At 33.6% G+C, this 26,311-nt stretch overlaps 3 protein-coding genes and 1 long non-coding RNA gene across 6 annotated transcripts; 2 read left to right on the plus strand and 2 right to left on the minus strand.

The window, feature by feature from the left end:
* Window positions 1–338: 338 nt before the first annotated feature.
* Window positions 339–2,394, minus strand: LOC125061562 (PR domain zinc finger protein 5-like). The gene has a single exon (XM_047667036.1). It carries the CDS (start codon window positions 2,233–2,235, stop codon window positions 904–906), a length of 1,332 nt encoding a protein of 443 aa, XP_047522992.1. The 5' UTR covers window positions 2,236–2,394; the 3' UTR covers window positions 339–903.
* Window positions 2,395–4,062: 1,668 nt separating this feature from the next.
* Window positions 4,063–9,808, minus strand: LOC125061334 (zinc finger protein 58-like). The gene is made up of 2 exons (XM_047666722.1): window positions 9,512–9,808; window positions 4,063–8,131 (listed from the first exon to the last, which is right to left on the minus strand). Exon 2 carries the CDS (start codon window positions 8,123–8,125, stop codon window positions 6,761–6,763), a length of 1,365 nt encoding a protein of 454 aa, XP_047522678.1. The 5' UTR covers window positions 8,126–8,131; window positions 9,512–9,808; the 3' UTR covers window positions 4,063–6,760.
* Window positions 9,809–10,157: 349 nt separating this feature from the next.
* LOC125061298 (tubulin beta chain-like) lies at window positions 10,158–26,079 on the plus strand. Its single transcript, XM_047666659.1, has 12 exons — window positions 10,158–10,318; window positions 10,641–10,752; window positions 14,282–14,407; window positions 15,978–16,079; window positions 16,999–17,126; window positions 17,257–17,424; window positions 18,596–18,710; window positions 19,604–19,674; window positions 22,213–22,352; window positions 22,775–22,934; window positions 23,264–23,365; window positions 25,107–26,079. Exons 1-12 carry the CDS (start codon window positions 10,262–10,264, stop codon window positions 25,179–25,181), a joined length of 1,356 nt encoding a protein of 451 aa, XP_047522615.1. The 5' UTR covers window positions 10,158–10,261; the 3' UTR covers window positions 25,182–26,079.
* On the plus strand, window positions 11,840–13,924 carry LOC125061299. Of its 3 annotated transcripts, none has more exons than XR_007119025.1 (4): window positions 11,840–12,110; window positions 12,186–12,261; window positions 12,978–13,530; window positions 13,614–13,924. It is a non-coding gene; the product is annotated as an uncharacterized LOC125061299 (long non-coding RNA). The 3 variants fall into 3 exon arrangements; XR_007119024.1 differs by having other exon boundaries at window positions 12,978–13,071; window positions 13,432–13,924; XR_007119023.1 differs by having other exon boundaries at window positions 12,978–13,924.
* Window positions 26,080–26,311: the final 232 nt, after the last annotated feature.

Below are 26,311 nucleotides of genomic sequence, written 5' to 3' on the forward strand. Positions count from 1 at the left end.
TTGCATAGCTATTTGATACTTTATCCATACATTGTGAAACAGACACTAATTATATTAGTTCAATAATTTTCTTTAGTGTCATAGGTACTCATGCTATACAAATAATAAGTTTGGTATAAACACCCAAAATTAATTTAACCAGGCACAGTTAACCCGGACCCCCTTCCTATGTACCCCTATGGGTGTGATAATAGTTGGTATTCTTACCTTTCCTACTAAATTCTACTAACAAACTCAGATGGTCAAATCTAACCAGTTTTTTTTAATAAGATCCAGAAAGTGGTGTATAAGAGGCTATTAAGTATTTTAGATTACTTTTGACAAAATAAAAGATTTGAAACTATTTACTCTTTATTTCATAACATATACAATTAAATAAAGTGTCTCCTTATCTAATTCTAAATACTGTAAAATCTCTTAATCCTTTTTAGTGCATAAAAGCTTTACTTAACTGATTTTTTAATTCATTGTATCTTATATTTACATTTAATTTATAAAGTTCATAATTTACATAAAAAAATTTCATGATTAACAATTTCATTTACTAGATCACTACAACAGAAGCTTATAAAGTTACCGAGTGCTGTTATAGGATATTTCTGGTTTTTGGTGCATCCAATGATCTAAAACTCTAGGCTAAGGACTAAATATGTCAAATAACATATTGCAGTCTAAAAATAGCATTAAAATCTTATTAAACACAGTTGAATTTTTTGCAATAATAACACAATTATTAATCTGTGAACATATTGATCATATTATATGACTTCTAAAATCTTCTTATGATACTTTTCTCAATCTGGCTTCACTTATAACAGCTAACATTTTAATCAATACAAATATTCATACTATTAACAGCCAGCTTACAGTGCAAACATAGATATATGTGCATTTAATAGTTACTTAAATACCTAAAATATTATTGTCATGCACACGTCTTAAATGCCTCTTTAAATATTCTCGGCATTTATAAAATTTATTACAAATATCACATTCAAATTGTTGTTCAATCTTATTGTGCCTCTTCTCATGTCTTGTTAAATACTTCTTCGAAGAAAAGTTTTGATTGCAAAGACTACATGTAAATTGGTTTATGGAATGTACAGCTGCCTTGTGAACTCTTAGATGATGAGGTGATTTAAACACTTTATTACAAACATCACAGGCGACCTCTTGTTCCTTTGATGGGTGCGTTGATCTTATGTGTCGATAAAATACACTTTGATTGGAAAATACTTTGAAACATAAGTCACAAGTAACTTCCACTGCCTTATCAACACCATTAATGAAATTTGTTATAGTATCATTCGCTACTTTTACTAAATTCTCTTCAAGGATTCCATCCTTCAATTGATGAACAATTCTTAAGTGTTTTTTTGCAATCTGTACTGATTTTAAAAGTTTGGAACAGATGCGGCATTGTATACGCTGCTCAGGGTGAACTTGTTCGAAATGTTTTTTGTACTTAATATTTGAGTCAAACATTTTGTCACAGAAGGCACATTTATATTCCTGACCATCAGAATGATGATATGCCATATGTCTTTTAAGCAGTAACTCACTTTTAAATCTTTTTTGACAGTGAGTGCATAATATATTTTCATTAAAGGTGTGTACATGTTTCATGTGCAGTTTCAGTTTTCTCTGTCCTTGAAAGTTTTTACCACAAGTTGGACACGTTACTAGAGTTTTATCTTTATGAGTGTAGTAGAAATGATTGTCTAAGCGTCTTTTATTAGTAAAAGTCTTGTTACACTCTGGACAGGGCATTTCTTCAATACTGTAATGTACAGAATGTTGGTGATTCCACAAATATTCCCTTGACTTAAAAACTCTATCACAATCTGGACATTTTATATTTTCGGAAGTTTCTAAGTGCACAGTTCGCAGATGCTGTTTGAGATTTCCCCGGTTTTTTAAAGTACGATCACATTTCGGGCACGGAATTCTTTTATTATACTTTATGTCTCCAGCTATGTTACTATCTTGAAAGTGCTCCTGCAAATCTGGTTTTCTATCAGCTTCAAGTAATAAGTGATTACTTTCATGCTGGTCCTCAGAGTTTTGTTGTACGATCTCTACCTTAACCTTTATTTCAGGAGGTTCGTAGTCGCATGAATCTTGTGGAATATTGTCATTAACAACACCATCAAATTCTGAATCGTTTTCCTCACATGGTTCAATTTTAACATTAACATGAACAAACTCTTCTTTTATTACATCTAAGTTATCCATTGTTTGGACAATAATATTAATCAATTACTTAAATTGAATTCATGTACACATTATGTGTTGGTATAATATTTTATATACAAAATTACAAATAAAAATAAAGCATCTGAATGACAACAATGCATAGTCGAACGGGACATGTCAACTTTATCAACAAATATCTGGATTTGTGATTTTCTCCTCTATTCTCTATAAACTAATCTACCACAGACTAAGTAGAAATATCAACCCATGATATTTGAAGAGGCGGGAAGGCTTTGTTTAGCAATAACAAACTATTTTTTTCTTTGAAATATTAAGTGTTTATTGTCGTTTATTTCATGTTAAATTAGTAGTTACAAACTTATGTTTTCTGTAATTCATATATTAAATATGTATGTAATCTGTTTTGGCTCTGTAATCTGTATATTGTCTTAACTCGTTTTGTTTAAAATATGTACATGTTAGCTGTAAGATTACTAATAAATAATTAAATACCTCTTATAATGATTTATATCATAGAGTAAAGTATCAAATATCTTCAAGCCATCGATATCAGCTTTATGCAATTGCCTACATTTCTGAAGCCATTTCATGCCTTTTATAACGAGGTTTAGAGTTTGAATCGTTTTGAATGGTAACGATATTTCCAAATTAAAGAATGACATGGCTTTTAAGCAATGTTACCGGTAGAAATAGTGCTTAAGGCCAAAATGCTTCGGCGTTATCGACCTTTATTTTAGATTAGACAATTAGCTTACATTGCTTATTCAATACAATATGGATTGGCAACAATGGATTACTATTTACAAATATGTTAGTCTAGACCCCAGGACAGTAAAATTATTTACTTTTAATCATAATAATCTCCTTATGGTCTTATTTCTCAAAGTAAGGCGATATACATTATATGAAACATTTTGTCCCGCAATACTCAATAAGTGACGTTTCAACCTGAGTGTACGTAGAATCACACTACAAGGTTCTAAAGCAACAAGCTACATTACTATTTTTGCATACAACATTCAGCTGAATTTGTCTCTAGGACGTTCCGTTTTTAAAGGTAAATAAAACTACAAATTCATTTAACCATATAATTGCACAATAATAACTCTTTATTTACAAAATTTAAAACCTTAACTAAATAGTTACACAACACAACAGCGACAGACAGACTTTAGCCTTTAAAAAATTTTGCCTTACGGAGCGTTCAAGTATTACATAACGAATTTTGGGAGGGGGGGGGGGGATTCCTTTTGTAAAACGTTACGATGCGGGGCGGGAATTGAATTACGCGTTATTGTTAATATTATTTTCTACTTACACCACATAACAGTAACTAAAGAGTCACTAGGTGGTCACGAAACGTTTTACTAGACTTGGGAACAGTACTGTACTTGGGTACGGAAAACGTTACGGCGAGTTACATGGGAGGGGGGGTCGATAATCTCCAAAAATTACGTTACGTTATACTTGAACGCTCCCGCTATGCAAATTCGTGAACTGACGGCTCCGTTCCGTTTAGGCTCGTATTCCAAAACGGGATCACCATCAATTCTCAAACATGTAAGATTAACAGTCTCGCTAAGGATGACTCTCTAATGTCTGAAATATTTGATATACGAGAGTCATATTTCGCAAACTTTGGACGATTTTTAAATATAAATCACTTTCAGTTTTCAAAATCTCTTAAAATGCGTCTGCTCATCTGCTCTTCATGTAACAAATAAAACTGACACAGTATTGCTAAATTAAATGAAAGTAAATCTATATTTTAGACCCAAGAATAAACCTAAGGGATTAATTCCATATTCCAATTGGTTTAGTAAAAAAATAAACAAACATAATGCATAATATTTAAAAAATAGTGTTATATTGCACAAGACATTATGCATACATCGTGAATATTTTTTAAATTGACAATAAAAATCTCTGTTATCAATTATTGTATTAAAACTACAATCTATTGAATTATGTGCCTTCATAAATTTCTATTAATGAAATAGATTTTACAAAATTTTCAAAAACACTTTAAACGAGAATATATTTACACCAACCAATAATGAACAACGCCATCTAGCGACGAAACTCTTACCTAAGAAAACATTTCAAATGTATAATTTTAAAAGGTAGTTTGGTTTCGGCACGTAACATAGCGTATCGTTGGATACGTAAAAGTATTCGTTAGGTCTATTTCGACTACACGATAGTAGTTTGATTATCTACACAAAATTTCGCTAAGTTACGAACCGATGCCTCTATAAAATTCTTACCATAGACATAACCCTTAAAAGGCGGGTTTAAGATATCGTATTTGTTCCATAGCTGTCATTCTATTATAAAACAGTAACCATGGTAACAAAAACTTATTTCAGCTGTGATTCAGGTTCTTAATTATTTCATTTCTAGACATAAAAATCAAGTCACTCTATGGCTATGGAAATTGTGTTAGGGCTGTCTATGCAATTTCAAGCCAGCTTACATCTAACTAGCGATTCTCAGTGAAAGAAGTTATTGAAAAATTTAACCTTAACCCATTAATTTAAAGTCGTAATTCCTATGTAAAATTTATTGTTTGTTTTAGACTGCCATTGCAAAAGCACCCTAAGTAAAATGTTTAGGCCGACTGCACTTTGTATGCTTTTTTCGAGCTTAGAAAACGAATACAGACGATATATACCATATTTCAATAGATTGATAATCTAATTTAATATATATCAAGAACAGCGGTACTTTACAATCAAACTGGATTTAAGTGAATATTGGGTCGAGACATAGGGTAAGATTCACATACATATAACAACATACGAAGGTCATTTTTTTTCTTTAACCACGCCAAATCTTGCTAAATGATGCGCCGATACCGATATTATGTATACAATGTGCAGTTGACCTTACATTACATTGTTTTTTATAAAACTTCAGATAGGGATCAACATATTAAGCTACGTGTGCACTTGAAATACAAGGGAGATACCATAAACAATTAGTGTTAGCTTAGTGAATAGAATAGAGCACCATAGACTCTCTCATAAAAATATAGTACAGTGCAATTTTATTAAACCATTCAAAGTTAGCAGCAACGTAAGAAAAATTATATTAAAAGTGTATTTGATTCGACAATAAGAAATATAATTATTATTGGCTCTTGGTAACTCCCAAAAAGTGTAACAGAATGTGCATCAATGTCAAAATTAGTTTTAAGTTCTGCCAATTTGGTGTTTGACAGTGCTTAAGACTATTGACACTAGTTTTGGGATAGGGGCTTAAAATATTTACACTGAATTAAAAATCGTAACAATGAAAATTTTAATCTACATACAGCAATTATATGCGAAATCACTTTAAAAACTCTTTGTGTAACAAAAACCCCATTTGTTTACCTAGTAAATAAATAAATAAACAATTTTGACTCAAAACTATAATATAATAAAACCATTAAAAGTTTCTAGCTCAAGTTTGTACGGCCCAAACATGTTGTTTAGACGTATCAGGAATAAACAAAAATACGCGCCAAAAATGTTAACCTGCCATAGACTATCTGACAGAACACCACGTACAGACCGGCACGCCCTAGCTTCTAGTCTTTGGGTCCGTTTCGCATAACGACATCTTTCGTTGTAATACCAACTTATAAATTTAACATCTGAATAATAGTTTTAATACTCACATAATGGGAATGTATAGAGTTTTTGTTACACATCCAACTTAAAGCCAATTATTTATACTTTTCACCCAACGTATACATAAATCGGCTTTCAATAAAAACCACGTTCCTTAATTTAGTAATAAATTTTACAAAAAAATAAAATATACATATCAACATTAAACATAATGGCAACTTAATTTATAAATATCTAATTCATAATTAAATTCTATGAAATATTTATTAACAGCCTATATATAGGTAAATAGGGGCGCAAGGGTTTGATAGAAAATCATTAATTCTTTTATTTTAAAATATTTTTTTTTGTACAATGTGCAAAAACCATAGACTCGGAGAGTGATGACATAGAGCTGTCTCTTTTATTTAAATCTTTTTTAGCATTTCCCAGTAATAAATGTAATATATTGAGGTGATTTTAAAATCACGACAGCGTCTTGCATGTTTATATTGTTCACCATTTAGTATTTTCTCCTTACTGCCCCATAATAAAATCGAAATTTCTTTACTAAAGATAACACTAATAAATTACAATATTTAAAAAGAAATTATTTTCTGTACCATAGTGAAAGAGCTGAACTCGGAGGTGTTACTTGACATTGAAATTTAATATTTATTCAGGTTGAATAATTATGAAGTTATGAAATCTACCTTCTAGTATAACATCATTGCAAGAGAATGTTTTTAAATACACAATTGTAGAAAAAATCTAATTAGATTCTCTTTTCTAAAATAAGTGGTAAATAAGTAATATGGGAAAAAGAATGCATTTTAGAAAAGTTTTTGTTGCTCTAAGCGTTGCTTTCATAAAATTTTCCGGAATACCTTCAAATGTCTACAACTTTTGAAAGTCACCCACTTACATTCTTTTTCCTTAAACTAAAACTATTCCGATTCCGAATCCTCACTCCCAGTCTCTTCTTCCGAGCTTACCGGCTCGCATTTCACAAACTCTATCTCTTTTCTCGTCCTTTTAGGTCTGCCTCTCTTTGTCGCTTTCTTCTCCGTTCCGTCGTCCATGACCGTTTTGACCATTTGAGAAATCCTTTTCAAATGCTGCTGTTCATGTCTTTGCAGGTGATTATTTAGGTATCTCTTTATTTTAAATTTCTTTCCGCACTGGTCACATTCGTGTTCATACTGACTTTCGTCGACATCCATATGCACAGAGTTATGGTGCCGTCTTAAGTAATGCGCATGGGCAAACTCCTTATCACACTTCTCACAGCGAAGCTTCGGCTTATCCGGGTGCACAATTTTCTTATGTTTCTTCAAACGAATTGCAGAATGAAAGAATTTATCGCACAAATCACACTTGACCTTCGAATCTAAAGACGAGTGTACTTGCATGTGTTCCTTTAAATATTGGTCATTCTTAAATTCTTTCAAACATTCTGGACATTGCACTTTGGATTCCAAAGGAGGATGTATATTAAGAATGTGACGTTTCATATGATGTCTAGATTTAAACGTCATGTCGCAGAAGACGCATGGATGCCGAGGCACTTGAGAATGTTGGAAGTGCAAGTGCCGATTTAAATTTAAGTGACTTTTATATAATTTTTGACAGATGTGGCATTTGTACTTTTCGTTATCAGGCCTGTGACAGGCATCAATATGGTATCGCAGTTTGTAGGGTACACGGAATTCTTTTCCACACTCAGGGCATTTCAACTCGGGTAGGGTATTTGGGTGGAATCTCTTGACGTGCATGTGCAAAGCTCGCCGTGTCCGGAATTCTTGCAAACAAAACTGGCAGAAACACTTCTCAGACTCCGAATAATGTTTATTCATTCTATGCATGTATAGATAATGCTTATTCTTAAACGACTTGTCGCATATGTTGCACAGAACAGCTGACTCTTCGGTCGAATGTACACGAGTCGTATGGAGGTATAGATTTTGGTAATTTTTAAATTCTTTGTTGCACTTTTCACAGATGTACCGTTTGACTTGTTTCGGGAACATTACTGGTTTCCAAGTGGATAGCACGGATTCATACATAGCCCTCTGCTCGTCTGTAAGTTGTGAACTATTGACGCTAATAAAGCGAATAGGTTTACCTGGTTCAGGCTCAAGTTTTGGTTCAACCTGAGATGGTTCTGGCAGTGCTTCAAAGGGTTTCGGGTTGTAACTCTTTGGATCTTGTATATATTTTTGTTCTTCCATTTTGAGGGCTTCTTCGTAATGCTCTGCGTACTTCTGGTCATAGGAAACCCCAGGCGGATAGATTGGCATTTGCTCCGCCATTTTATTCTGAAAATATTATCGAACAGTTACAGTATATTTTGTGTGGTAGCAAAGCTGTACATAAGTTTTGATGCATAAATAGGTGACATCTTTGGATATAAGCACAATATAGAATACAGTCAAAACCGTTAACGACTGCATAGTTTAGAACAATATACCGGTTATATTGACGAAAATCAAAGGTCCCGTCGGGGTATTAGATACTTAATAACAACGTAATCTGCGGTTACGACTATGGGTATTTACGACCAAATATGAGTAGTCTCTTCGATGTCGTTTTAATAGATTTTGACTGTATACTGCATATTTTTCATGAGTCATTTGTGCCACTTTAGTTAACCTTTTGGTAATTAATACCTGGATAAGTGCGTAAACGAAAGTTACTACAGCGACGTGATGGGGAAAGTAATTTGAATTATAGAATTAACTATTATTGAGACTGCATGTTTAATAATATCAAATACCTTTCAATAGGAGCTGTTAACTAAAACCAACAAAACAAAAATATTTAATGTAAATAAATTAACTAGCCACAAATTTGATTTATTCAAAATAATATGTATTATAAACTGTTTATTTTGATTGATTGAAATATAATATAAAAGAGGGAAGGATATTATGCTAAATATTAGTATAACAGCGGGTCAATATCTTGCATGCAATATATGCTGCACTTTACCGATTTTATACAAATTTTAATTCATTCTAACTACCAAAATATACTTTAAACAAGCATGAGTACATTTTTAATGAAATGAAATTTAATACCAATTTATTCCACATGATTTTTCATTAATTAAATTAAAAAAAAAAAAACATAAGGAAAATTAGGTAAATTAATTATTATATTGTGTAGAATATTTTATAATTAAACAATATAAATTAAGTAGATAACAAAGATTTACAAATAAATATTGTAGATTTCTCTTTCAGCTGGTATTTAAATTAGTTAATTATGACTTTTAAATATACAATTGTTAGTTCCAGTTTCAAATGAAGAAACATAGAAATTGTTGTATAAAGAAACATGGTACAAAAATAACAGAATTACCAAAATTACACTACTGCATTATTTTGATGCATATGTTAAAAAATATATTACTTAATTAATTGAGACTGGTTTAATAACAAGTTTATATTTTAATCTTATCTGAATTGAATAAATGTCATAAACATTAATCTTTTTAATGAGACGTGGATACATCAAGAAGTCTAAACAAATGCAAGTGTTTATTATCAGCAATAAAAATATAATGGAGCGTATATGGCAAAATTGACGAGTTGGATTTTAATTCAAAGTTTGCAGTCGCGTATTTTTATATTATCAACCTACTTTTCATAACAAACTGTAGCATTGAATATAATTGGTTAACTATAATTACTTACTTGTATGTTTCCAAGACAATGTCCTTAAATTGCTCTTTTACACGTCATATTATTGAATCGCGATGCTTAACAAAATAAAGCGGATTAAAGATAAAAGGTATTTGCCCTGAGGCATTTTGTTATTACAAGAACACCACACGTTAAGTTATTTCCATTTAAACACTCACTTTAATAACATAAATAAACTGAACTAGTTATTTTTAAATTAATTTGTAGAAATAATAAGATTTTTAATGAATTTACATTAAAATCAAGATAATTTTTTCACGGAAAATTGATAGCTTTTGACAATTGGCATAATCGTGTTTGACATTTGTAAATTATAATTGTCTTTTTATCTATGATGCCACAGAATATAGATTTGTTGGTACAACATGCACAGACTGTATACATAATAACAAATAAATGTTTAACTTGTGTATAAAAATCTAAGCTCTTGCGGTTGCGGCTATAAATGAGCATATTCATTAAAATCCTTTAGTGTAATTTACTATAAGCAATATATTTATAATAACACCTTAATATCCCTCGTAAAAAAATTACCTACTTTTTTACTTGATTTCATTTAAATAAGGTTTTTTTTAATAGTTTAAAAATCTCATTGCTGTAAAGAAATCTTACTCATTAGTCATGCGCGGCGATTCATTATAAATTCATAATAATGATAGTAAAGTCGATACCACGTGTGAGAGCTCAAAATAGCTTTTACACTCGAATCATTTGCACTTCATTGTTTTGCAATTTACGAAAATGAGGGAAATTGTGCATTTACAAGCTGGACAGTGCGGCAACCAAATAGGTTCAAAGGTATTTTTCATATAATAACGTAAGGAGGTCGTCCATAAATGTTATCCATTCAGCTGTTACTAAAATATGAAATCTATTTTTAACCGTTACGCTCTGAATACTAAAATATTTAATAGATGAACAAATTTAAAATTCATGTCATATAACACGTATTAGTAAATATCTGTAACAATAACGATAAAATAATGTAATGTTACATAGATTTTAAAACGTAGGTTTTAAATCCTAAAACATAGAGTTAAATAAAGAATAATGTTTGTATCCAGATGCGCTTACGCATGTGTAATTAGTAATTATCTAGTAATAATTGTATGATATTTAGTTCTGGGAAATAATATCTGATGAGCATGGCATTGACCCCACGGGGAGATATCATGGAGACAGCGACCTGCAGCTGGAGAGGATCCAGGTGTATTACAATGAAGCGGATAATGGTAAGACTTCTCTGGGTATTTGTTTTGTTTTTTTTTATTTATATATTCAAATATTTTACAGTGTGTCGTAATGTTACGCCCGTATGGTAAAAATATTTCTGTGGTTATTAGGTATGTAATATTATATAAAATATAATATTTGCAATAAGGTTCACCTAAAACATAGGTATAAGTACGACTAAATTATACCTACATCTGGAAAACTTCTACATAAAAAAGAAATAATTAAATAAAACCTCTTATAACTAAGTGTATCTTATTAACTAAAACTTGCCACTTTTGTGAACTCAACCAGAGTACAAACAAACGCCTACCTATATAAACCTTATTCATGATATGTACCTACCTTTGCTAAGTAAGCTTGCTAAAATGAATTGATTTCAAGCCAAGTTACCTTACCAAGAAGATTCATGGTAAGATTCAAAGCCAAAACTAACGGTGAGAATCAAAATCGTGTCTTATCGTGAACTATAGCTCGCGTGTGTCAAAATCTATTATGACGTACGGAAATCGGACTTAACGCTAAGTCGTTTCTGAATCTTACTTTAAGCGCTTATGACTCTATTATAAATATAAGGGAAAGTCTCATAAGGAAATAAATCAAAGAAACTGACATAATGTGTCACACTATTATTACTACCGTCGGAATTCGAATCCGACCAATTCTTAAGAGGGTGCAGCCGTGAGAAGGCGAGATTTCGATATTTTAGTGACTTTTGACATGCTACTTTTCACATAATCGAAGCTTATTAAATAAAGAAATGTACAATTATGTAAACATAAAGTCTTATAGAAGTGTACTGCAAAGGAAAATTTTGGTATTTAATAGTACATCTTTGTTTAATTTGTCATTTCTTAAAAGCAAAATTTCAAAAGCGCTCGTCAGAGCTCACTTTGAGATATGAAATTACCATTAAGCTATGTAAATACATTTTTTTAAATATTTTCGTAGGACAGAATATATAGTCTATTGGTGAACCACAGCGGAAAATATTAAAAATTATATATTTTAATAATTACGCACCCATTTTTATAAATGACTTATTATACGATTTTGGAAACAGCTTTTTATGAGAAAAGGCCGATTTTATTCGTTAAAACTATTTTGTATCGATTAACTGAGGATGAATAAATAATAAAAGTAAATTTACATAATTATTATACGACGATAGTTATTACAAACTATTATTGAAAATGGCCTATATAATTACGCGCACGGGCGAATGTGATTTAGTACGCGCCGGGTCATCCCAGAGGGTGGACGTATCGCTCATTTCCCGCGCGTCTAAAAGTTGATTGACCTTACGTACGACCGAGGTTCAAAAGGAGTATAGTGCGTCATTGGATTTGATACTTTAGTAAGTAAAATTTCTAGTTAATGTTTCTTTCGAGTTGTCATATCGCAATTTTGCTAAAAAATAATATTATTACAGGCATGGGTAACAAACGCAAAAAATATAGTTGCAGTAGAAATGCGAAGTCTGCAGCGAACGCCAGGCAATCAAAAAGGTAAATTAATTTCGCGATATTTTTCTGTCATTTACAGGTAATTTGGTATGTAAGTAAAATCTGTTCATCGTTACTGTTTAGTAAACAATTACGGCGTACTGACAACCAAAGACAATATAATATATTAATATCTTGGTTGATGAATAAGAATAATTTATTAGTTTTAAACATAGTATAAAATTGGTGTTACAATATCAACAGAGTTCGCATGTTTAGCTAAAATAATAGCATGTAAATCACAGATATAGATGTACATAGATAACGCAAGTATCACGATTTGTATTGAAACCAAGCGTGCCGACTTTTTAATACCTATTGTGACGTCACAGCCGAAATTTAGTGACGGGAAATCCAAACCGATTCAAAGACACCGATGCCGCCGATGCCACTAGTTACTAGCTTTGCTACCAGCTTACATTATACCGTTAGTCTTTTCTTATGACGCGCGTGGACTGAAGTTAGCGGCGATCGACCTTGACGCTTGGTCGGGGTTCGGACACGCGAAGTACATGCATTTGCGTTTTCTATGTAAATCTATATCTGTGATGTAAATATTCATTACATATACAATAGTATTATATTTAAAAATAAAATAAAAATATGTCAATTAATTTCCAATATTTATAAAAGTAACGTCAAAAAATAAGTATTTAAACAAACAAATGTTTGTTTAAATACTTATTTTAATAATGTTATAATAATAAAACGTTTTCCAGGAGAAAGATTAACGAGGAAAAAAACCAACGTACTCATGAATCTCCTGACAATAACGACTCCTGTGTTGATTCAAAAAATAATAATCGTGACAATGTAAGTATTTACTATCAGCTAGTATAATTAGCTATTCATACTTAAATTTAAATCAGTATATATTTAGCAGTCATCTGGGTAAATTAATCAGTAAATTAGAGGCTTTTACTAAACCCCGGTTTCCAATTAAATCATTGTCTAATAACCAGCCAAGTAATTGAGCGCAATATTAAACCAGATGGCTGAATGTCGTGTAGTCATTTATATTAAATCAGATACCTAATTATGGATTTGTGATGTTTGGGTAAGGTGACCAAGTAAGTTGTACGCAATGTAACTTGGAGGTATCTCCAAGTTTTCCTACTATTTTATTATTATTTAAAATAAAATGTTAATCCAGTTCTTTATTTTTTTTAATAGGAATTATTTGATGCACTCATATCGGATCTGGAAAAAATAGATGAGAAAAAACAAAATATACATTTAGAAGAAACGGCAAATATTGAAGAGTTTGAATTGGTATATAACGTTGGTCACTATATCACGTAGTCACGCTATCTGCCATGCGTAATTCAATTATTAATCTTGATTACTGATTTCAGGAAGTGGAGCCACAAAAACATATCATTCCTCCATATCAAATTATAGGAAGAAGGATTGTTGATTTCATGTATTTCTTTGATCAAATCAAAATCGTAGCTAACCATAATCCTGGACTCGGTTGTTCAATAAGTAATGTTGAAATTGTCAAAGAAATACTTAATGGCTTAGCCATCAATCGACAATCCACTTCAAATGTACAATGTGTAACAAGAAATTTAATGTCACACTATGCAATAATAATTTTCCAAAAGAGATGACCACAAACCATGCTGCAGTGACTGTTTGTAAATAATAAAATCTAAAAATGTAATTTATGATGTATCATTTACCCAATACTAGTTTGATAAAAATTAAAAAGTTTCATGGGGGCACACACACGTGACCGTGTATATCAAAGTATCAATATTATTTTATCCTACTATTCCACGTTCGAGATAGCGCTTACGCACACAGACGCATTTTGTTGTTGTGTAGCTCGTCTCGCGTCGATTTTGACTTGGCTGAATTGGGATAAGCGCTCTTAAATAGTCGATAACACTCTCTGGACTTTTATAAGTGTCCATATACCATGCGATTTGCCACCGTTCTTTCATTTCACTCAGAAAATTGGTCTACCGGATCCTTGGAAAAAGAAATTTTAGAAGGAAAGATTTTATTCTATATTCAGGCAGTCGCTACGTCCCTCGAGCAGTATTGGTAGACCTGGAACCTGGAACCATGGACGCTATAAGGTCATCCGGCTATGGGGCACTGTTCAGACCAGACAACTTCGTGTTTGGACAAAGTGGAGCAGGTAAGAGTAAATTATTAATCAAATAAAAAGACTTCCTTTAAAATAGCTGAGCAGTGTTGGTCTAGTGGCTTCAGCATGCGACTATTCCCTGAGGTCATAGGTTCGATCCCTGGCCCTGCACCAATGAACTTTCTTTCTATGTGCGCATTTAACATTCGCTCGAACGGTGAAGGAAAACATCGTGAGGAAACCGGCTTGCCTTAGACCGAAAACGTTGAAGGCGTGTCAGGCACAGGAGGCTGATCACCTACTTGCCTATTGGATAACAAACGATCATGAAACCGATACAGAAATCTGAGGTCCAAACCTAAAAAGGTTGTAGCGCCACTGTTTTTTTTTTAAACTAGCTGAAAACTGCTTTGATTGTGGTAAGGTTGTAGTTACTTTTATGTGTACTAGGGAAGGTTTTGTGCATGGATACGAGAGATACGAGCTAGGGAAATCGGATAGAGAACACTATCACTGAAAACGGGTTTCGTCAAAACTGTACCATGTAGGTACTTCATTTGAAAAAAAATTCAGCCTTCTGAAAACGATGGGATCTTTATGCAAATTTTCTGGTATATTGTGCCTTTCTTGAAACGGTCGTAAATCACTTTTCAGCTTGCTGATAACGTCTCAGTTGTAGAATAATCGAGAATCGTCTTCGTTACAATGTCTTTAACAAATCATATCAAAATTTATATTTTCATATTGGTAATTCTGTACATCAATTTATACAAGAACAGAAGGTCTAAATACTTAAACATTTACCAGTTCCCAAATCAAATGCGTAGAGATAGAGACATGGAACTGACAAGAAACTCCGCAAATCTTTTTAATCGCCAAGCTTTTGGATTACAAAGAAATTGTAAGGAACTGCCACCATTGACACTGTGCTATTAACTGAGCATTTTGCTCATACACGATACGAACATATAATAAAGTAACAGAAGAAGAACTCAAGACTTTTCACGGGATTAATATCGTGTAGGTTGCAATAGAGTAGATTTTATGTAGATTAAACTCTGGAAAAAAGTTTTTTTTACAAGTAGCGCAATCAAGTTATTTCTTTAACAAAAATGTTACATTTTGTTCAATTGGTTTCGTCAAAAAGGTCACATATGTATATATATTTTTTTTAATTATTGGTATGAGGTACGAATAAAACAGAACCGATTTCAATCAAATTTGCACACCGTGTGCAGTTTCATCTTAAAAGATAGGATAGCTTACATCTTAATTTATATCCCCAATATTATTTTATTGCAAACTATTTGTTTATTATGTGATAGTAACAATTCAAACAGATGGCGCTGTGATGATGGCATAACCACCAAAAAAGCATGGCTGTCTCTATGACTGGTGTTCTCCTACCGTTTCCCTTGAACAGCTTACTACTTTACAATAACAAAAACCTTAGCCACAGCAACGCTTGGCCGGTCTGCTAGTATTATTATAAATTGTATTTAAATGCGCGTCGTCGTTCAGTAAAATACGTATGGATTTGACATACTGTGTAGCGCTAAGTCTCGACTCAGCACCACAAACAACATAGAACTACCATTGAGTTTTTCTAATCATGATACAGGCAACAACTGGGCCAAGGGGCATTACACAGAGGGTGCTGAACTGGTGGAATCAGTGATGGACGTCGTCAGGAAGGAGGCTGAGGGCTGCGACTGTCTACAGGGTAAGTTCATAGAAGTCATAGGAAAACAGTATTCTAGACTTTATAAAACCAGTTTTCGCATAGTCAAAGGTTACCTAACTAGGTGTAACGTGCAATTGCGGCCGCACTAGTAAAAAAATCTATGGATGAGATTCAGAAACGAGCAACGAGCAGAAACTTAGCACTTTACTCCCGTATGTCAAAATCCATTACATTTTTGACGTACGGAAGTGAGACTTATCGCTGTCTTGTTGCCGAATCTTGCGCGCTTAAGCTAAAATGTTTTTTTTTTAATTTGGATATCAAGCCACGATGGTAATGAATCGAATTGATAGTCAGATTTGTGATATTTTGACGTTACAAAGAGTTGTCGTTAAATGGAAAGAAGTAAAATCTGTATTAGAACAATAAAAAGTTTATTTCAGACTAGCGTTAGTAATTACATAAAAAACAATTCTTAATTGAATGCTACGCTAACGCTTTTGCTGCAACAGCAAATATGTTGTATTTTTTTACATTTTTTATTCATATTTTGCGATATTGAGGCATCTTCTTGATAAAGCACGTGCAAGCAATACCAATTTGTAAACAAAATAATGAATTTCTTAGAAGGTTCGGTGCGTATGATGCCGACAGTCGAGTTTATTACGGGCTAGGACAATAAAGCGACAAAAAAACGTACACAGCTCCGAAGTTTTAACTTATTTCGGCAACTTTAAAAGTACTTTTTATTATTGAATTGTCGTTATTGAGGATGGGTGTATGCTATGTAGAGTGTATCATTGTATGGTAGACACGCTAAACCAACCAACGCCGAGTGATTTCGACGCTTTAGGGCATTAAATCGAGAGACGTAACATGGAGTTTACACAGTAATTTAATTGTTGTTTGTTTCTTGATACCTATACGCAATGCGTTTCACAGTTTGTTTAATTGAAAGGTTTCCAGCTTACCCATTCCCTTGGGGGCGGTACTGGGTCTGGACTTGGAACTCTATTACTTAGCAAACTGCGGGAGGAGTATCCTGACAGGATCGTTAACACGTTCAGCGTAATGCCATCACCAAAGGTAATTGAAACATAATAATATTTTGATCTTATTTAGTCGTATAAAAGTCAAAAAATTTAATGACTTTATGTGATAGTTTTTTATAAAATTAATAATAGATCTATATTTTAACATAGTATGCGTTTTCCAGGTATCAGACACAGTAGTGGAGCCATATAACGCTACGTTATCCGTACATCAATTAGTAGAAAATACAGACGAGACGTTTTGTATTGACAACGAGGCTTTATATGATATATGCTTTAGAACTCTAAGGCTGTCTTCGCCGACGTATGGTGATCTTAACCATTTGGTTTCCGTAAGTAGACGATGATATAAAGTTTTTTCTTTGTCCCTCTTGTGGAGTGGAGGGTAGAATGTTCTTTCCCAATATTATTTCTCACTGGAACACTTGTTGACACATTTTTTTTTTTATTCTTAATTTAATCCATCTGCAATCAGTCTCATGGCTTTTATCAGATTATATAATAAAGAATGGCAATTAGGGAACGCAAATCCAATATTCTTTTTTTTTTTTAATAATAAGAATTAATAATTCAATGTTTTATTTAATAAAATAAGAAAATAAATCAGTCAGGCCACAGATTTCTGTATCTATTTCATGATCATTTGTCAATATTATACTGACTGACACACGCCATCGACTTTTTTTGTCTAAGGCAAGCCGGTTCCGTCACGATGTTTTCCTTCATCGTTCGAGCGAATGTTAAATGCGCCATAGAAAGAAAGTCCATTGGTGCACAGCTGGGGATCGAACCTACTACCTCAGGCATGAGAGTCGTTCGCTGAAGCCACTAGGCCAGTGTTGGTACTTGTTGACATAATCTCTTTTTATTATAGATATATTTTTGAGGTCTATCTGTCTAATATAATACGTTATCGAACCTTAGACAGTAAATAGTAGTGGCCTGGGTAGTGCCGATACCCTGAAACTCCCAATATTGTTTAGCACCGCGAGATCCCGAGGTTGCAAATTCAAATTCAAATTCAAAAATCATTTATTCACGTAGGTAACACAATGTACACTTGTGATTCGTCATTAAAGAAATAAATATTAATGCTTCTAATTTTACATTTACTGCCAGTTCTCAAATCAAGGGCGTAGAACGGAAGAGAAGAACTGGCAATAAACTCTCCGCCACTCTTTTTAATCGCCATGTTTTGTTTTTTTTACACAACGTTTGTAAGGAGCTGCAACCATTACACCATGTTCCACATGACATTTTAAGTAATTAATAATAATGACATAAATAAAACCAAAGACTTGTCCCCTATCAGCAGGAGGCATGGTGAAATAGGAGCACGCACTTACATTCTCGTGGGAACAACACGCAAACACATAGTCGAAATAATTAACATCACCGCATACACGAATTCAAGTACGACCAGTCACCACAAGTAGCACCCGTTCACGAGTATGACGCATGGCCAGCCATCGGCCCCCTCGCGATATATGTTTTTATTTTTAGCTTACTATGTCTGGAGTGACCACCTGCCTCCGATTCCCCGGACAGCTAAATGCTGATTTGCGGAAGCTTGCTGTCAATATGGTGCCGTTTCCTAGACTGCATTTCTTTATGCCTGGTGAGTATGAAAAAACTTTGTTAATGTGTTAAACAATTTTATTTAGGGGCCTCATAGCCTAGCGGTCCTATTAAGTGGCAGGTAGGTGAGGGGTACCGGGTTTGATTCCCGGTTCGAGGGCAAGTTTTAATTTAATTTAAATTTGTTTTCGGCCTTTGGGAGGGTTGTGCGGTACCGGGCGAGTGCCTAAACCGTACTGCGTACATGGAGGACACCTTCGAATTTCTAAAAAAGACAAGCACGAATTATAAAAAATCCTATACTTGACGCTGGCTAATGCACAAATCGTGCCAGAGCCATAAAAAAAATTATGATCAGGGTCTTAAGACTATTCGAATACGATTACAGTTTTCGTGAAACTATTAGTAAAAATATGGTAATAGACAATACATCGCATAGCCAACTTTTAAATAATTGAAGAACTATCAACATTGTAGCACGTAAGAGTCGTGCTAAGTCTCGACACGGAATATCCTTAGCCAAACCTTAGTTATTAAGACAAATAATCCAGGATCCAGATGAAGTCACTATTCTAATATATAAAATTTCGTGTCGCGGTGTTTGTAGTTAAACTCCTCCGAAACGGCTTGACAGATTCTCATGAAATTTTGTGTGAATATTGGGTATGTCTGAGAATCGGACAACATCTATTTTTCATCCCCCTAAATGTTAAGGGTGGTCACAGCCCTAAATTTTTAAATTTATTTTTAAACCAAACTTTTTGTTTTTACTTTTTTATGATACAACATTCAAAAATACATACAACCCTTAATTGTCACCCCTCTACCATCAACCCCTATTTTTTATTGATCTAAAAAAATGTTTCCTAAAAATAATATATACGGCAAAACGACGTTTGCCGGATCAGCTAGTAATATATACAAATCTTCTAGGCTTCGCTCCATTGACAGCTCGTAACAGCCAGGGGTATCGCGCTCTTACCGTACCCGAGCTTACGCAACAGGTAATAATAATAATAATCCGATAATAAAGTATATAATATATTAGCTTTTAATCTAATGATGTTATATCTAACACCAAATCCTCTTGCCAAGTAGCAAAGGCCTTCCTCACTCTTCTCAATCACTGCGCGCGACGCACAGTGGGCTGGGATTTCAAAGTTTGGTCTTAAGAGATAAAATTTTTGGTATCTAGACATATATTTAAAACGTTTTTATTCTTTGAGTTTTTTTTTAATTAACTAGTAGTTTCGGAGATATAGCAATTTCAAATTTGTATGAAGTCATGACTTTTTAATTTAGCAATCCATAATAAAATGTAGTGTTTTACACTTTAGTGTTCTATTACCCACCATAATAGACGGACCACCCCATACATATTATTATTTATTATTATTTGTTATCATAACGTTTGTGAAAATGTTTAAAGATTTAGTGACAAACCTTGATATCTTCGTTATTTTAAAAGTCAGTGGTAGTATTAAAAATAATGATATATTATATTATAGTGAGATAAAGTCCAAACTCTTAGTCAATTTAAGTGATGAACACGAAAAGTCTTTAAAATCGTTTTGTGCAAAATTTTGTTTTAATTTTAATAGAAGATGGCAAAATGCTCATTGTAAAAGCGATATTTTCAGAACTAAAAATAGCGAATGGTTACAAACAAACGTCATAAGGCCAGACTTTATGAATGGTTTAATAAGCAATAATGATGATCGTGCAGAACCAAGTACATCAACTCAGTTTGTGTCCCCAGCAAAAGTTTCTATCGGTGTATCCACTGAACAAAGTCCTAGAAAACCTTTTTGTGAAGTAGCTCTAACTATTACTGCTGAGATAACAGGTGTTAGCGAGAACTTAATAAGGCGGTTTGCAATCATTTTAGAGGCAATTTCATCGGGCTACCACATTGATGTAGTCAAATTTCATGAATATGCTCAAGCCACCATGCAACTGTATTTAGACTTATATAGTTGGTATTATATGACTTCAAGTGTTCATAAAGTTCTATTGCATGGTGCAGCTATAATTGAAAGTTTTAGTCTACTACCAATTGGACAGCTATCTGAAGCTGCGGAAGCTAGAAATAAAGACGTTCGTAGGTACCGCCAACACCATTCTAGAAAATGCAGCAGAAAAGCTACAAAAGAAGATATTTTAAACAGATTATTGACCAGCTCTGATCCACTCATTTCAACGAAATGCACAAATTTGGCAGAAAACATTAAACCTTGTCAAAAGAATCACAAAGTTTGATCATGAACGGGCAGAGGCCTTTGATGATGACGATCAGGAAAATTTTGAAATAGCTAATGTTGATATCCTGGACACTGATTAAATTAAAACAGCTAGTTTGTATTTTTTAAATTTGTTTTACTTATTTTGTTAGGCTTTAAGGCCTAAAGGGGGATACCACTTAGGGAGGTGAGGAATCGAGAACAAATGTTGAAATTCTGACCAAATCGGGTAAAATCGAGACTCGAGAGTAAGCGTAAAAATGGGACAAATATACGTGTTATGCTCATGTAAAGTCAATTCCATGAGAAAATTTGAGAAATCCGAGATTTTCACTGTTTTTTGTTTTGTTCCATACAAAATTAACTTTGAAAATGAATAACTCTGAAAATACTAAGTTATCTGAAAATTCGTCATAGTAATAGTTTCTTATAATCAATAGAAAAATCCAACACAATGATAAAAAATTAAAAAAGTAAACTTTTTTTTTTTCAAATGCTAAGTCCACTACCGGCCCGTTTCGTTCCACTGTGCGACGTGCCGCCATAAATCACCTATCATGCTTATAAATACTTATGTCATCCCATCGCTATGGTCGTCCTCTACCACGATTTCCGTTCTGTGGACATGTTCTGTTACATTACTGGACCTCTATACTACCTCCTATATCATGCCAAGTCCACTTCCATTACAACTTCTAAATAGTCGTTCCAATAACCCTTACTAAGATCCTGGTTCGATCTATCTTTATTATTCCGACCATGTTTTTCCATGTCCATTGTGTGTGGGCATCTTGTAAGTTAATTAAGTTATAGTTGTCCATTAGAACAATGAGTATGCATGAATAATTTATTTAAATACTTATATTCTTGTCTTTCATAACTTCCTTTATCGTCGAATAACATTTCCACACGCAACAGGTAGGTACCTAATAAAACTTAACTCCATAGTAAGTTAGCAAGAGTCTTTAAGAAAAATGCGTACAGATTACAAAAATGCCGGCAATGCACATTCACCATTGCGGCAATGATAGTCTGCATCTGCATGTTGTTCCCTAACTATTGTTCTATAAGAAAACCTATCAATACTCAAAAACTGGACCTATTTCCATAATGATTTCAACTTTATCGCTGAGTCACTTCTTCTTCAAATTTAAGAGCCGGGCTCTTGTCTCTGGATTAATCGCCAGTCAGTGTCTTGACCTCCCGATATGTCACTTACGCTAATTTTATTACCAAAAATGAAACTGCCCAGCCGTTCAGCCCATGACAGGCAATGATAAACTGATGTTTGACCCAAAATAGATGTTTAGTCCCGTGAACATGATGGCAGCATGTGATCCTCGTCACGGTAGGTACTTGACGGTGGCTGCCATCTTCCGAGGACGGATGTCCATGAAGGAAGTGGATGAACAGATGCTGTCTATTCAGGATAAGAACTCGGGGTGAGTATCTTTTCCTCTGATATTTTTAGAGTTAAAATATTTTAGCCAGCCATTCAACGTTTTTTTTATCTTGGAATCAAAGACATCTTGGAATTTCAATATCGAAAATATTAAGTTCAGTTATAATTATGCTATTAATCTAAAATTAACAGATTTTTTTAAAACTTGCGTGCGTTTTATCAACAATTTCTTCGTCGTCTGGTACTTGCAACGCGACCAATCATTGTTTAGCCAGCAATTGAATCCAAGAACTCTGGTCAACTAGCTTATTATTCCCTGAAGGGAAATGCTTTTAATTACAAAAATATGAAAGAATTGTATTACTCGCGTACAATAAATTAACTCTATTGAGATTGTAAAAAAGTTAAATACTGTCAGGGTAGGTAAATGCGTCGTACATGTAGTATTAATAATATTTGCAGTTATTTCGTCGAATGGATTCCTAATAACGTAAAAGTAGCCGTCTGTGACGTACCACCTCGGGGACTCAAAATGGCGGCCACGTTTGTTGGTAACACCACCGCCATACAGGAGATATTTAAACGAATCTCTGAACAATTCACTGTTATGTTCAGACGTAAGGTAAGATTTGTTATTAGACGCCATTAAAGTTTGACAGGAGTGCCAATGCCAATCAGTAATGTGTCATTTTATAATTTTGCTATTGAAATATAGTTAAGGCGCTGCTGTTTGCTCTCTTAGATACAATTTACTATGAAATTTAGATAGTTAAAACTGTATTGTGTTAAAGAAATCTTGATTGTTTTGTCTTCACAAGTCACATGATCACTCTTCTTTGCCTGACACACGTCATTCGTGCGTACATTGAAAGCCACCGAGTCGCCCTTGGCCAACACTTGTTTTGTAAGTCATACGATGCTTGTAACGTGGTCATAAAATTTGTCTAACAGGCGTTCCTCCATTGGTACACGGGAGAGGGAATGGATGAAATGGAGTTCACAGAAGCCGAAAGTAATATGAACGACCTCATATCTGAATACCAGCAATATGAGGTGGGTATTTGCAAAAATAATCATATTACAATAACTTGATTTGGATAACGTTTCCTTGCCAATCGCAGTTCTTAAATTTTAAAGACATGTGTGGGGTGGAGAGACAAAGTCACTTTACGAAAGACGTGACCCACTAGTGCTACACGAATTTATGTTAAAATGGGGAATGACATCAGCCCTGCGATTCTGTAACTCACTTCACGAACTCACACAGCGGTTTTCGCATCGGCGGTCGCTCTCAAATCGGTCGTGAAGCAGTAATTTTATGATTACAAGCTCCCACCTTTTCCGATGCGAAAACCGCTGTGTGAGTTCGTGAAGTGAGTTACAGAATCGCAGGGCAGCTCACGTTTGGTCACGTAACCTTTTTCGTGTTGAAAAGTGACTTTGTCTCAAGCTCAATGGCTGATATCAATGTTTTAAAATTTTAAAACTACTAAAAACGTTTTGGATTAACGAAAATTTTCTAAACGTTAAAGCAGTGGCGTAACTATACCATGTAAAATCGTCACGTTGTATTTGTCCCACTAATGGCCACAGGCCTCCTCTGAGGAATGGTCTGTAGTCCCCACGCTAGCCCAATGCCTTTTGGAGACTTCACATTCATCCATTGAACATAATATCTCTTGGGCAGGGGCCCTCTTGGGTCGGGGGCCCGTGGCATTTTGCCAGCCCTGCCACTCTATTGTTCCACCACTGCGTAAAAGTATTAATTATTAACTTGTAACAAAGCAGGCTTTAGCTAAGTCCTATGCCTGAAATTGTTACTAATTATAAAAAATAAATTTAAAATTGTGATTATTAAACACTTTTGAATCCATTTTTTTGTAAGCAGTAAAAAAAAATGAATGCTTCTATTATTATTTTGACGCGATAACGTCTTTAAAATCGTTTTAGTCGGGTGACATGTTCAGAAATTTGTGTCACACCAAAACCTCACGAGCGCGATCGCAGGTATAACGAGAGAGAGACGGACCGATCTCCCGTCTCATCTCGAGCGCTGCCAGTCATTCCGTGAATGTATGAAGAAAAATGTATATCATAGTCGAATAAGTAAACTTGTCATTTTACACCCGAAATTTATCATCAAAAGTGTGAATAAAACGATAGATGTAATTTAAAATTTGAAAAAATTGTTATCTTCATTAATTCCTTACTTCCCAAAAACATATATATCACCAATAAGACGTTATCACGTAAACATCTCGATCGTAAACCTACTTTACAAACAACCAATATTTTTTTTTTTTTTAGTTTGTCGAATGTGTGGTATTGTATAGTATTTACCATATTCTTTAACATAAATAATAATAATATCTAATAATAATAAAAAATTGATAAACTTTTTAAAATTTAAACAAATTTAAAAAAATTGTTCCCTGTGGCGGTGTACCTTTAAAGCTGGCAGCATTTCCTCACTGTATTGCGATACTTATTCGTTGAGCGAGGAAACCACCAGCTCTGGGTCACCGGTACTAATCTACTAGGCGCAAATCTAAATCATTCATTAGCGCCTGTGCACTGGAACCACACGGCCCACGGTCAAGTAAAGGAATGTATACGGCACCAATATTAATGTTTTGTTTTCCTAGTGTGTTTTTAAGTGTATCTTTAGGTTTCTGACTTCAGTACTGAAAAAAAGTAAAAGTGAAAATAATCCTCTTTAATGTTAAAGATATTTCTGTGCATCAAACGATTCTTGACGTACATGTTTACTTTACCTACCTAACTTCTTGTTTAGGAGGTAGGAGTTGACGACGAATTCGACGAACAAGAAGAGACGCAACCGGAGGAGGAATATGCTGAAGAAGAATAAATTTCAGAGTTGACATTTAGCGCAAATTGATACGCCCGTATGTCATAATTCAGAGTTTTGGCATAGGGAGCGTTCAAGTATAACGTCACGCAATTTTGGGAAATTATTGCCCCCCCCCCCCCTCCCATGTAACGCGCCGTAACGTTTTTCTGTATCCAAGTATAGTAAAATGTTTCGTGACCACCTAGTCTTTGTACCTAAAAGTTGTCATTATGTGGTTTAAAGTACTGGAAAGTCGAAAATAATATAAAAATAACGCGTAATTCAATACCCGCCCCGCATCGTAATGTTTTACAAAAGGACCCCCCCCCCCCCCAATTTCGTTACGTAATACTTGAACGCTCCCATACGAGAATCAGTTCGCTAGTCTCTTATATGAAACCTTACTTTACCAGAAGCCCTTTGAAAACTAATCCAAGTCATTCTAAGTCAAAATAATAATCTCACGATCAAGTACCTAATAAATAATTAATTTACATAGACTGAGTTCTTATAAAGTAGATAGTAGGTAAATTGATCTATCCTGCTTCCACACTTTGTACAAAGATTCGTTATGTGTCCTATTCAATGAAAAATATGTCCAAACAACGTATTGGATGAAAAAATAGTCGGGTCAGTCGGTATAATTGTATGGTACCAGATGAAAACCTGATAAGTTTCGTCAATTTTCTTTCTTGTTATAATTGTACTTAGCATGTGTTTTACTATAAATTCGTTAAATAATCCATTGTTACTTATACCTTATATACCTATACCGTGATTTTATAGATTATTCGTACTATGGATTGATATCTATTTATAAATGAGACTGTTTATCACCAAAAACTTAATAGTTCTTAAGAATATATAATGTATTGTTGTGTAGAAATCAAATGTTAATAAAATTGTTTGTTTTGAACTGTATCTTTAATTTAAAATGCCTTTTTCTACAAATATCTATTGTTAATTTCTATTAATTTTTATTCTAAAACAAAGGAATTTATGAATCAATTAGTCCTTAATTAAATATAACTAAAATAAGTTTGATAGTAGGCAAAATGATAATTATTTCTTTAAGGGTCATCAGCTAATACATTACAATGATAAATATATTTCCAAGCATGTGTTAAACAAATTACATTCTTATTAAA

The sequence above is a fragment of the Pieris napi genome, chromosome 23 (genome assembly GCF_905475465.1).
Source record: "Pieris napi chromosome 23, ilPieNapi1.2, whole genome shotgun sequence".
Lineage (NCBI taxonomy): Eukaryota > Metazoa > Arthropoda > Insecta > Lepidoptera > Pieridae > Pieris > Pieris napi.